At 57.4% G+C, this 12,660-nt stretch overlaps 2 protein-coding genes across 2 annotated transcripts in view; one reads left to right on the top strand and one right to left on the bottom strand.

The window, feature by feature from the left end:
• Window positions 1-12,660, top strand: part of HMCN2 (hemicentin 2) — a 174,071-nt gene that overhangs the window by 82,425 nt on the left and 78,986 nt on the right. The window contains exons 26-34 of the mRNA XM_050760505.1: window positions 2,458-2,652; window positions 4,138-4,268; window positions 4,579-4,726; window positions 5,128-5,254; window positions 7,146-7,300; window positions 8,689-8,967; window positions 10,542-10,823; window positions 11,525-11,633; window positions 11,866-12,035. Of these exons, the coding sequence (XP_050616462.1) occupies window positions 2,458-2,652; window positions 4,138-4,268; window positions 4,579-4,726; window positions 5,128-5,254; window positions 7,146-7,300; window positions 8,689-8,967; window positions 10,542-10,823; window positions 11,525-11,633; window positions 11,866-12,035 (1,596 nt within the window). The remainder of the gene's footprint in view (window positions 1-2,457; window positions 2,653-4,137; window positions 4,269-4,578; window positions 4,727-5,127; window positions 5,255-7,145; window positions 7,301-8,688; window positions 8,968-10,541; window positions 10,824-11,524; window positions 11,634-11,865; window positions 12,036-12,660) is intronic.
• C15H9orf78 (chromosome 15 C9orf78 homolog) overlaps window positions 1-12,660 on the bottom strand; it is a 583,691-nt gene that overhangs the window by 534,329 nt on the left and 36,702 nt on the right. The gene's annotated exons all lie outside the window — the stretch shown is intronic.

Raw genomic sequence — 12,660 nt, 5'->3', positions numbered from 1 at the left:
GTATGTTGTGTGTATGTGGTGTTTGGTGTGTGTGGTGTGTGTGTGGTTTGGTATATATGTTGTGTGTGTGGTATGTATATGGTGTTTGGTGTATGTAGTATGTGATATGTGGTGTGTGTGTGTGGTTGGCATGTATGTTGTGTGTGTGGTTTGGTGTGTGTAGTGTGTAGCATTTGGTGTATATTTTGTGTATGTTGTGTGTGGTGTGTATAGTGTTTGGTATGTGTGTGGTGTGTGCATGGTGTTTGGTGTGTATGTTGTGTGTGTGGTGTGTGTAGTGTGTATTGCATGGTGTGTATGTGGTGTGTGGTATGTATTGTGTGTGATGTGTGGTGTGAGCATGGTATTTGGTGTGTACGTTGTGTGTGGTGTATGTATGGTGGTGTGTTTAGTGTGATGTGTGATATGTATGTAGTATGTGGTGTTTGGTGTGTATGTTTGTGGTGTGTGCATGGTGTGTAGTGTGTATGTTGTGTTGTGGTATGTGTATCGTGTGTGGTGTGTGTAGTGTGTGGTGTATGTAGTGTGTAGTGTGTATGTGATATGTGGTGTGTACGGTGTTTGATATGTATGCTCTGTATGTGGTGTGTGTATGTTGGTGCATGGTGTGTATGTGGTGCGTGTGGTGTGTGTATGTTGTGTGTGTGGTGTGTGGTGTATGTGGTGTGTGGTGTGTGTGTTGTTTGGTATGTATGTCGTGTGTGGGGTGTGTAGTGTGTGGTATATGTAGCATGTGGTGTGTATGTGGTGTGTGTGTTGTTTGGTATGTATGTCATGTGTGGTGTGTGTAGTGTGTGGTGTATGTAGTATGTGGTGTGTGGTGTGTGGTGTGTGTGTTGTTTGGTATGTATGTCGTGTGTGGTGTGTGTACGGTGTTTGGTGTGTAGTGTGTGGTGTGTGTAGTGCTTGGTGTGTATGTTTGTGTGTGGTATGTGTGTATGGTGTTTCGTGTATGTAGTGTGGTGTGTGGTGTGTGTATTGTGTTGTGTGTGTGTGGTGTGTATCCCCACGGTGGGGAGTGGAGGTAGCAGCCGCTGGTGGTGGGACATTCTGGCCTGCATTTTGGGCAGAGGATTCCAGGGGAAAACGGGCACAGAGGGATTCAATAAGTTGCCCAAGGACACGCAGAGCGTGGGTGGACATGGAGCAGGGCCCTGGGCCCTCCCTTTCCCTCATGCCAGCAGGGAGGGTCTCTGGCACTTTTCGGTGGGCAGTCAGGGTAGGGCGGAGTGGGCAGGGCACCCTCCTGCAGAGATGATGCTAGTGTGCCTTCCCCGTGCCATGTCTTGCCCACCACCACGCTTACTGGTCCTTCAAAGGATGAAAGAGTGAGCGGCCCACAGTGTACGTGTCTACCCCTGGGTGCCCGCTGCCAGGGGCGGGCCTTTCTGTTGATAATCACTGTTAGCTACAACAGTCCTGATGACCAGTGGTGGCAGCAGAGGCGGTTGGGAGTGATGTGCCGATCTGCAAGTGTGGGGACCCCACAGCCTCCCCTAAGTCAGCGCTAGCGGAGGTCAGGGAGCAGGTGAGAGCTACGGCCAGGAGAGCGGCAGCAGAGCGCGTGCCTAGGGCTCATGCTGCGACCTCTGGGCAGTGTGCCTCCAAGGAGTCACTTGGAGGACTGGGCTGTTAGCTTTGGCCCACACGGGACGCCCTCTGGGCAGGCCCTGTCCTTGGGGCCCATGAGTGACAGCTCCACTCCAGCCCAGGGGGAAGCTATTTCTGGCACACCTACTGTGTACTGGGCTGCGTGCACAGACCAACATGGGGTGTGTCCTAGAGATCAAGGGACTGGGGGTGGTGGCTGGCAAAGTGACTGGCCCAGGCTCGTGGAGGGAGGAGCAGGAGCAGGCTGAGCAGAGTTGGGGCCTCCTACAGGCCCTGACCCCAGGACACAAAGCAGGGTGCTGGAGCACGGCAGGCTCGGCTCGTTTGTTGATTTAGTGCCTACTGTGTGCCAGGCACTGTGTTAGAGGCTGGCAGTCACACCAGGGAAAAAAACAAAGAACCTGGCCCTTGTGGGGTGGGGGCACAGATAAGAAGCAGCGGAGACCTGAATCATAGATGCGTCCTCCGGTCACTGGAGAGTGGAGGACAATGGCTGAAAAGCAGGGAGGGCGGGGGCTGGGGGTGCCAGTTGGGGTGCAGTTCTAAATGAGGGAACTGCATGGGGCCTTGCTCTGAAGAGAACCAGAAAACAGGCATGCAGTCCCCTGCCTTGGTCCCTCAGGCACCCCCGGAGGCCATATGGATGGACAGTGTGGGTAGGTGGCGGGTGTGGGGGCGCCCACAGCTCCGAGTGAAATGCTCCTCCCAGCCTTGGGGGGACGGAGGTGCCTGGAGTCGTCCCTGGAGGGTCAGCCTCTTTTGCACAGAAGAGACGTGTGGGGGACAGTGCAGGTGTGGAGGGGAAGGTGTCAGGGTGTACGTACTGATGACTGTGCACCCTGCCAGGAACGCCCAAGCCGCAGGTCACATGGCGGAAGGGCCCGTCCTCGGAGCCCCTGCATGACCGACCAGGTGTGGCGGTGCTGGAAGAGGGCTCTCTATTCCTGGCCTCCGTCTCACCCATGGACAGTGGAGACTACGAGTGCCAGGCCACCAACGAGGTGGGCTCCACGTCCAGGAGAGCCAAGCTGGTGGTCTATGGTGAGCAGGGAGCCAGAGCTGGGGGCAGGAGAGGAAAGCGGCAGGGACCCAGGGACGGGCCTGTCTTCCTCCCAGGACTGTATCCGGCCAGAGGCCCACAGTGATGCTGGGGGTCTGACAGTACCACGGGGTGCCCAGGTGTGGCAGTGCCAGTTCCCCAGGGCCCAAGAGCTTCCTACACAGGAGGATCAGGTCCTGCCACCAGGTGCCAGTGACGGGGAGATCTTGAGGGGGCTGGGAGAGTGGCAGGTTGTACTGGACACCCCACTTCCCTAGAGAGACCCCCACGGAGACAGCATGGGGGAAGCACCTGGAATTCCATCAGTGTCTTTGATACTGGTCTAGAGGTGAAGATAGTTTAAGATGACCCCTTGGCTGGGCGTGATGGCTCGTGCCTGTAATCCTTGCACTTTGGGAGACTGAGGCAGGAGGATTGCTTGAGCCCAGGAGATCTAGACCAGTTTGGGAGAGACAGATCCTGTCTCTACATAAAATAAACTTTAAAAATTACTTTCGAAAATGAGCATGGAGCCGGGCGCGGTGGCTCAAGCCTGTAATCCCAGCACTTTGGGAGGCCAAGATGGGCGGATCACGAGGTCAGGAGATCGAGACCATCCTGGCTAATCCGGTGAAACTCCGTCTCTACTAAAAAATACAAAAAACTAGCCGGGCGAGGTGGCGGGCGCCTGTAGTCCCAGCTACTCGGGAGGCTGAGGCAGGAGAATGGCGTAAACCTGGGAGGCGGACATTGCAATTGCAGTGAGCTGAGATCAAGCCACTGCACTCCAGCCTGGGCGACACAGCGAGACTCCGTCTCAAAAAAAAAAGAAAATGAGCATGGATGGCAGTGCAGAGCCCCAGAGCCCACCTCCGGGTGAAAACTGTTACCATTGGCCTATTCTCACATTCTCGTCCTCAGCAGGGAGCGTGCCCACCCCCACATCCAGGGTGCTATGTGCAGAGGAAGGGAGCCCCCCTTAACACGGGCAGTGCGGGTGGGCTGGGGAGTGGTCTCTGCCGGCAGGATGAACTGACCTCGCTTGGGCAGTTCTAACAGCTCCTAATGCCACCTGCTGCTTCTCCAGGACCAGTTGCCCTGTAATGACTTGCTTAAGACAATTGTTACAAAAGCATGGCCAGGCCTCACCTTCAGAGATTCTGATTCAGGGGGACCCTCCCTGGTCACTGTGACACCAGGTTGGGTGTAGAACCAGATGGATCCAAGGGGACTCTGGCACCCTGCAAAGCTGAGTGTCAGAAAGGGTGGCACCTGGGCCTGGGCACGACTGGGGGTGTGTCGGTCCCAGGGCAAGGCTGCTGCGGCCATCTGCAGGTCCACAGGACCCTTTGTGGCTGGGCGGACGGGGACAGGCAGACCTCCTCCAACCCCAGTGATGAAGGGGAGGGAATGGCCCAGACGGGGTCCCTTTGGCTGTGGCTCTAGGGGGGCAGGGAAGCAGCTCCTTGGCTCTCCTTGCCCCCAAGTGCCCCCCAGCATCCGGGAGGACGAGCGCAAGACCAACGTGTCGGGCATGGCCGGGCAGTCCCTGACGCTGGAGTGTGACGCGAACGGCTTTCCGGTCCCTGAGATCGTGTGGCTGAAGGACGGGCAGCTGGTGGGTGTCCCCCCCAGGGTGGGCGGGCTGTGGGTAGGATTTGGGCTGGGGACAGGCCTTCTGGATGGGCGTTCCTGCGTGTGCCACGGTGGGGCAGGGAGATGTGACAGGTGTCTTTTGTCCTGCTCTGGGGTTCAGGGCAGTGGAGGACGGTGGTCATGTGATGAAGCCTGGCAGGGGGCTGCGTGGCAGAGAGCATGGCACCGTTCTGGCCACCGGCCACCTCTCGGGCCTCAGTTTCCTCATTACTGATGCTGAGGGTGGTGGCTGGATCCCCGCTTACTGGCTCCCTCTGGCCTCTCCTACCCAGATCCCTAAGGTGGGTGGCCACCGCCTGGTGGACGGGGGCCAGTCCCTCCACTTCCCCAGGATCCAGGAGGGTGATTCTGGACTCTACTCCTGCCGGGCCGAGAACCAGGCTGGGACCGCCCAGAGGGACTTCCGTCTCCTTGTGCTCAGTGAGTGAGGCCTGAGCCCCGCAACTCCCAAGTGCGTCTGACCCTGTAGCCCCAACTCTTGCAGGCACACGGGGGGAGAGGGGAGACATTGCCTGCGGAGAGCAGGGGGCACAGAGGCGCCCATGACAGACCCAACCCCCATCCTCGCAGAGCTGTCAGGCTCAGGGAACAGACATTAGACAGGTGATTAGCAAAGTCATTAGTCACAAGTGCTATAAAAGGGCAGCCTGGGTGCTGAGGGCTCCAGGGCAAGCCCATCTGGCCAGGGTTCTAGGGGGCTTCCCAGGAAGGTCGGGTAGGAGAGGGCCCAGACTGGGGGTCTGCACAGACAAAGGCCCCGTGGTAGGCAGGGCTTGGAGGGTTTGAACAGTTTCCCACCCATCACCCCTTCTCACCTCCAGCCCCTCCTTCCGTGCTTGGAGCCGGGGCCGCTCAGGAGGTGCTGGGATTGGCTGGTGCAGACGTGGAGCTGCAGTGTTGGACCTCAGGGGTCCCCACGCCCCAGGTGGAGTGGACCAAGGACAGGCAGTGAGTGGCTCCCACCGGAGGATGGCGTGGGGTGGTGCCTAGACTGGGCCTGCTGGATGTGGGGGTTGGGGGAGGTTGAACTCTTCTGGGGGAGCTGACAGGCATGGCATGTGCCACCCAGGGCCCAGACTGAGGGCTGTAGGGGCGCCTCCCACCCAGTGGGAGATGAGCCAGGGAGACCCCACTCTTGCCTCAGCAAGGTCTTCAGGTCTTTCATCACTTAGCCTTTCCATTTTTTTTTTTTTTTTTTGAGACAGGGTCTTATTCAGTTGCTCAGGTTGGAGTGCAGTGAAACGATCTCAGCTCCCTGCAGCCTCAAACTCCTGGGCTTCTTGGGCTCAAGAGATCGTCCCACTTCAGCCCCCCAAATAGCTGGGACCGCAGATGTGCACTACCAACAACGGGCTAATTTTTTAAAAAATGTTTGTACAGATGGGGTCCTGCTTTGTTGTCCAGGCTGGTCTCGAACACCTGGCTTCAAGCAATCCTCCTGCCTTGGCCTCCCAAAGTGCCGGGATTACAGGCATGAGCCACTGTTGCCCAGCCTCTTTTTTTAAACTCACTTTTTCTCTAAGTAAAGTTTACATAACAGGCTGGGCACGGTGGCTCACGCCTGTAATCCCAGCACTTTGGGAGGCTAAGGCGGGCAAATCACCTGAGGTTGGGAGCCATCAGCCTGCCCAACATAGTGAAACCCTGTCTCTACTAAAAATACACACAAAAAAAATTAGCCAGGCATGGTGGCGGGCGCCTGTAATCCCAGCACTTTGGGAGGCCAAGGCGGGCAAATCACCTGAGGTTGGGAGCTATCAGCCTGCCCAACATAGCAAAACCCTGTCTCTACTAAAAATACAAAAAAAAGTTAGCCAGGTGTGGTGGCGGGCACCTGTAATCCCAGCTGCTTGGGAGGCTGAGGCAAGAGAATCACTTGAACCTAGGAGGTGGAGCTTGCAGTGAGCCGAGATCAAGCCACTGCACTCCAACCTGGGCGACAGAGCGAGAACCCGTCTCAAAAAAAAAAAAAAAAAAAAAAAAAATCCACATAACATACAATTAGCCATTTTAAAGTGTACAGTGGGCCGGGCACGGTGGCTCACGCCTGTAATCTCAGCACTTTGGGAGGCCGAGGTGGGCAGCTCATGAGGTCAGGAGATCAAAACCATCTTGGCTAACGCGGTGAAACCTCTTGTCTACTAAAAATTAAAAAAAAAAAATTATCCGGGTGTGGTGGCGGGCGCCTATAGTCCCAGCTACTTGGGAGGCTGAGGCAGGAGAATGGCTTGAACCCAGGAGGCAGAGGGTGCAGTGAGCCGAGGTCGCACCACTGCACTCCAGCCTGGACAACAGAGCAAGACTCAGTCTCAAGAAAAAAAAAAAAGGTGTGCAGTGTAGTGGCATTTAGTACATTTGCAGCATTGGACAACTTTCACTTCTATTTAGTTCCTGACATTCCATCACCCCAAAAGGACTCCCCGGATCCATCAGCAGCCAGTCACTGTCCCCCTCTCCCCAGCGCCTGGCAACCACAGCCTGCTTTCCTGCTCTATGGATTTGCCTGTTCGGGGCACTTCACGTCACTGGCATCATACATAGAGCGTGTGGCCTTTTGCGTCTGGCTTCTTCCACTCGGCATGTTTTCCAGGTTCATCCGTATTGTGGAGAGTGTCAGAGTTGCCTTCATTTTTGTGGCTGAATAATGCTCTGTGGCATGGACGGACCACACGTTGTTGATCCGTTCCTCCCTTACTGGGCCTTTGCGTTGCTCCCACCTCTTGATGCTAATGAATGGCCCAGCCTCGATTTTCACAAGCCACACACTCCCTGTGTGCAGTCTGCCCCCATCAGCGCCTCGGCCTTACTCCCGGCACTTTTCCCTTGCCCGTCTCTCCAGGCCTGTCCTTCCGGGAGGCCCTCACCTGCAGGTCCAGGAGGATGGCCAGGTTCTCAGGATCACCAGCAGTCACGTGGGGGATGAGGGACGATACCAGTGTGTGGCCTTCAGCCCAGCTGGTCAGCAGGCCAGGGACTTCCAGCTCCGAGTTCATGGTGAGCCCCAACGCCTTCCGGGACCCCGCCACAGGCTACATGGGAAGCTTCCTGCCCGGTTGCCTGCTGCCTTGGAGGGAGGGTAAGGGCTGAAATGGGGGACCTGGTAAGTGATCCCTGAGTCCAAGAAAGCCGGGGTCGGGGTGAGCATCAGGGTCAGGGGATAGGGTATCTGGCCTAGCATTATCCAAACCCGTGGTTTCCATCCCAGCTCTAAAAATGTACTACCTTTTTTCGTTGTTTGTTTGAGATGGATTCTCTCTCGGTTGCCCACGCTGGAGTGCAGTGGCACCATCTCGGCTCACTGCAACCTCCACCTCCCAGGTTCGAGCGATTTTCCTGCCTCAGCCTCCCGAGTAGCTGGGATTACAGGCACCTGCCACCACACGCAGCTCATTTTTGTGTTTTTAGTACAGATGGGGTTTCACCATGTTGGCCAGGCTGGTCTCAAACTTCTGACCTCAAGTGATCCTCCCGCCTCGGCCTCCCAAAGTGTTGGGATTACAGGCGTGAGCCACTGTGCCTGGCCCAAATTTACTACTTCTGAACCTCTTGGAATGATGATTTCTTTTACTTTTCTTTAAATGAGTCACACTTCCTTACACTGAAACACATTTATTTAGATATCACTTACTCTTATAAAGGATATTTAATATTGAAACGGTGAGCAGAAAACCAGTGCCGCTTGGCTGAGGAAGCTGAAAAAACAAACACACCCCATAAAGCAATGTTGTAAATCCTCAAGGTGTGGACTCCACAGAGGGTACCCAGCCTGCCTCTGCACTCTCTGTGCTAAAAAGCAGAGACTAGACAGTGCTAGAAAGTTCAGGGACATGCATAGTAGCACCAAATGCAGCCTTTCCTTGCTGTAACCAGGATAGAAGAAGATTTGGGAGGGGTGTAGCCGTTTCATTCTGAGATGCGGTTATTTCATGCTGTGCCCGTGTGCCCCGTAGAATCGTCCTGGGTAGCGTTGGTGGTGGGTGACCAGCCCCGTGCGAAGTCCTCATCTAGTCCAGCCCCTCATTTCACAGATGGGGAGACTGAGACCCAGAGAGGGGAAGTGGCTTACCCCTGGTATTCCAGTGAGTTAGAGGCAGAGCGAGGCCCAGAATCCAAGCCCCCACCTCCTGCACCTTCCACACCAGCATGTCCCCATGCTGGCCTCTGCCATCTGTCCCCAGACCCCGCCCTCCTTGTCCCCCATGCCTTCTCTGCCCCCGCAGTGGAAGCCTGTGGTGTCTCCTTGTCCCCCATGCCTTCTCTGCCCCCGCAATGGAAGCCTGCGGTGTGTCTTGTGGTCCAAAGGCATGAGTCTGCTGACCTGGAGGAGATGCCAGTGGTCTCAGGGGCTGCCTGTGACCAGCCCCTACCACTTTCCTTCTCAGCGCCCCCCACTATCTGGGGCTCCAATGAGACAGGTGAGGTGGCTGTCATGGAGGGCCACCTGGTGCAGCTTCTGTGCGAGGCCCGAGGAGTGCCCACCCCAAACATCACCTGGTTCAAGGACGGGGCCCTGCTCCCCCCCAGCACCGAGGTGGTCTACACTAGGGGCGGTCGGCAGTTGCAGCTGGGGAGGGCCCAGAGCTCAGATGCCGGCGTCTACACCTGCAAGGCCAGCAATGCTGTGGGGGCCGCAGAGAAGGCCACCAGGCTGGACGTTTATGGTGAGCAGCCAGGGGCCACGGCAGCTGGCGTGGGCAGTGGGAGGGACTCAGTCATGGTGGCCCCTGCCTGTCTCCAAAGGAAGGTGAGGTGGCCACTTGGAGTGGTCAGAGGCGAAAGGATAATGGGACCAAATCATTATCTAGGGAGAAGGGTCCTCCCAGCTCATGCAACTTCCCTCATACACGTAAGAAAACTGAGGCCAGGAGTGGAAAGGCCCGTCTGGGAGGTCATGGCGGAGCTAAGTGCAGAATCCAGGTCTCCCCTCATGGTGTGGGCCTTTTCACTGAACCACGCCCAGACCCCCGTGACCACCACAATAATTAACTGCCCTTCGTTAGTCACTTCTGTAAGCTAGACCAGAGGGGCACTTTGCAGCATCAGCTCAATTGATCAGCTGGCAAAGGGACTTGAGGTCTCGTGTCCCCAGTTACAGATGGTCACGGTGAAGCCCTGGCGCGGAGAGGTTTCTCCAGGTTCACACCACTAGGAGGTGGTGGGACCCGGTCCATACGTGGGCAGATCTGACTCCAGACCTCATGCTGGGAACCTCAGCATCAGCTCAGCCCTGAGGGGCTTGGCTCTGGGGACCTTCGAAGGAGAACTCAGAGGAAAGGGTGTCGGTGGCTCTGGATGGGTCTGAGCAGGCCCCGGTGAAGTGTGAGAGGGCAGTGTGCAAGCTGATAGGGGTCAGCCCGGCCCCCCCCCCCCGTGAGCAGTCAGTTCGGGAGCTCTGGCTTCCAAAGATGCAAAGGGCTTGGGTGTCGGAGCCTCAGGGACCCCAGAGGGCAGTTGAGCTGCATGGGCTCCATGGCAGCCTCTGAAGATGGCCCTGCTGCTAGTTCAGGGACTCTTATTTTGGGACCTGAGGTCCCCCAGGAAATGAAATAGAAAATGTGTATGTCTATGCTTTTATTACATTTTCAAAGGGTCTTACGCCCAAATAAGGTTAAGAAGCATTTCCCAGGCCACGGTTGCCCCTTGTCCCCTGGTATTGGCTTCATCAGCTCAGCAACTTTAGAGGCTCCTTGAGGGTAAGAGATAAATTTCTCCTCTGGCATGGCCACCATGGACTCCAAGCATAGTTAACGTCTGGTCCCCTTGGCCATCGCTGGCTAAGTTAGGAGTCCCCCAAGCCAAGCTATCTGGGCTCAGGTCTGCCCCAGTCTTTTGCCTCCTGAGACCAGGGAGGGAGGGGACTTCTAGGAGCAGAGCTCTGTCCCGGCCCTGAGGGTCTCATTTGAGTCCAGCAGGTACTGGACCTGCCATGTGTAGACATTGGGCATGCAAGTAGGCCAGCCCTGGTCCCACTCCTGCTGGGCTTGCCGGGGTAGCAGCGGGGATGGAGAGGCAACAGTCCACACTCAGGAGTGGGGTGGTGCACCCAGGGGCTGAGGAGGGTGAGAACGCTGCCCCGGGGTCTGAGCAGGGGGTTTGGCCAGTGGAGGTGAGGGAAGGAAGTGTTTCACATGGAGTGGGGTCGCTGAGGGGCTTCAGCGGGCCTGTTGGGCTGAGATGAGAGCAGGCTGGTGTCCGGCTGCGGTCCCCAAGCCACCACCCCCTGCCTCTTTTCCAGTCCCACCCACCATCGAGGGCGCCGGCGGAAGACCATACGTGGTGAAGGCTGTGGCTGGGAGGCCCGTGGCGCTGGAGTGCTTGGCCAGAGGCCACCCACCCCCGACCCTCTCCTGGCACCACGAGGGGCTGCCCGTGGCAGAGAGCAACGAGTCTCAGCTGGAGACAGGAGGCAGCGTGCTAAGGCTGGAGAGCCCGGGGGAGGCATCCACAGGCCTGTACAGCTGTGTGGCCAGCAGCCCTGCCGGGGAAGCCATGCTGCAGTACTCCGTGGAGGTGCAGGGTGAGCCCAGCCCACTCCACTCAGAGCTGCCTGGGCTGTGGACCTCTGCCCAGACCTGCTTTGTGCTTGTCCTGAGAGAGCTCCTGAAGTGGAGGGAGGGTGGGGAGAAGTAACCAGTGTCCCTTCATTGCATGACACAGATGAGGACACTGAGGCCCGGGCTGAGGGGCCGGCAGGGCTAGGAGTGGGCAGGGTGGAGCCCCAGGATCAAGGGTCCCTGACCGTGCCCAGGACCCTGGGCCGGGTCACCCAGGACGGGGAACCTCGTTCTGCCTTCTGCCAATGGAGGGGCCCTTCACGGAGACTTTCCTAAGGCCAGCTTGTGGGTGTGGTCCCAGCAGGGCAGGTAGGGCCTTCACCTGCTCTTCTGTCCATTGCTGAAGCATCTCAGGTACTAGTGCTGTGCTGGCCCCGTGTAGCACTGGAAATGAAGCTGGGAACAAGGCCACCCGGACTCCTGAGCCCTCAGTCTGCCGGGGAGGCAGATGTTAAATAATCAGGCCCAAGCCTTTAGGGAGCCCAGGGTGTCCCCTCACCCTCCTTGGGTGGCCCTGGAAGGCCTCCTGGGGAAGGGGCCGCTGACAGGGAGACCTGAGGGTGAGGTGAGGCTGGGCCTCGCTCCGAAGGCACTGGCGACTTGGGAGGGTTTGCGGCCAGTGGCTGCTCAGCTACAAACACCCAGGAATGTTTTCTGCCTGCAGTGCCCCCACAGCTCCTGGTGGCTGAAGGCTTGGGACAGGTGACCACCATCGTGGGACAGCCCCTGGAACTTCCCTGCCAGGCCTCAGGCTCCCCGGTACCCACTATCCAGTGAGTCTGGGGTGGTGGAGGCCAGGGCTGGGGGTGGACAGAGAGCGTGTGCTTTGCAGGTTGTGGGGGAAGTGGACAGGAGAGAGGCTCCCTGTTCCCAGGACTGGGAAAGAGGCCTGGAGCTGCAGCTGGTGAGAGCAGGTGGGAGGAGCTTCTGGGCTTCCCACTTGTCCTGCCTGGCCTGGCCTTCCCTGGCCTCAGGTTGACCCGCCCTCCTCCCTACTCACCTTAGGTGGCTGCAGAATGGTCGCCCAGCTGAGGAGCTGGCCGGGGTGCAGGTGGCCTCACAGGGGACCACACTGCACATTGACCATGTGGAGCTGGACCACTCAGGCCTCTTCGCCTGCCAGGCCACCAATGAGGCGGGCACTGCCGGGGCCGAGGTGGAGGTGTCTGTGCATGGTGAGTGGGCACCTGGGGTTCTGGGACTGTGGGCAGCCTGAGATGTCAGAGGTGGGTGGAGCCAGAGGACTGTAACAGGCCTGGAAGGACATGGGGCTGGTCTTCTCTGGATGACATTTCTGGGCTGGACTTTCCAGTTGCCCACAGAGACGCAAGTGTGAAAGGCTGGCTGGGCCACTTACCACACTTATCCTCTGTTCTGTCCAGCCCCTAGGCCTCACTCCTCTCCCCAGCTTTCTCTTTCTCCATCTGCTCTCTTCATGCTAACCACGCTGAACTTCACTTAGTTCTTTTAATACATCAACCCTCTTTCTCTCACCTTCAAGTCTACGTATGCTGTTCCTTCTGCCTGGAACATTCTCCCTCCTCTTTGCTTGCCTAGCTCCTTATCTTTCAGGCATATCCTGAAATACTCTTCCTCCAGGAAGACTTCCTTGATTCTACCATGTTTCTCATCTGCACTACCCAACCTCTCAATGCCTTAGCCCTCCACCCACTACATTGGGATTGCTTATTTGGTTGTCCATCTCCACTGTCCACCTCTGTGAGCTTTGAGAGGGCAGCATGGTAGCTGCCTTTCCCTGCTGTGTCCAGGGGCCAAGTATAGTTCTGGCCACAGAGTAGA

Source organism: Macaca thibetana, chromosome 15 (genome assembly GCF_024542745.1).
Source record: "Macaca thibetana thibetana isolate TM-01 chromosome 15, ASM2454274v1, whole genome shotgun sequence".
NCBI lineage: Eukaryota > Metazoa > Chordata > Mammalia > Primates > Cercopithecidae > Macaca > Macaca thibetana.
This window is presented reverse-complemented; position numbering and strand designations above follow the sequence as displayed.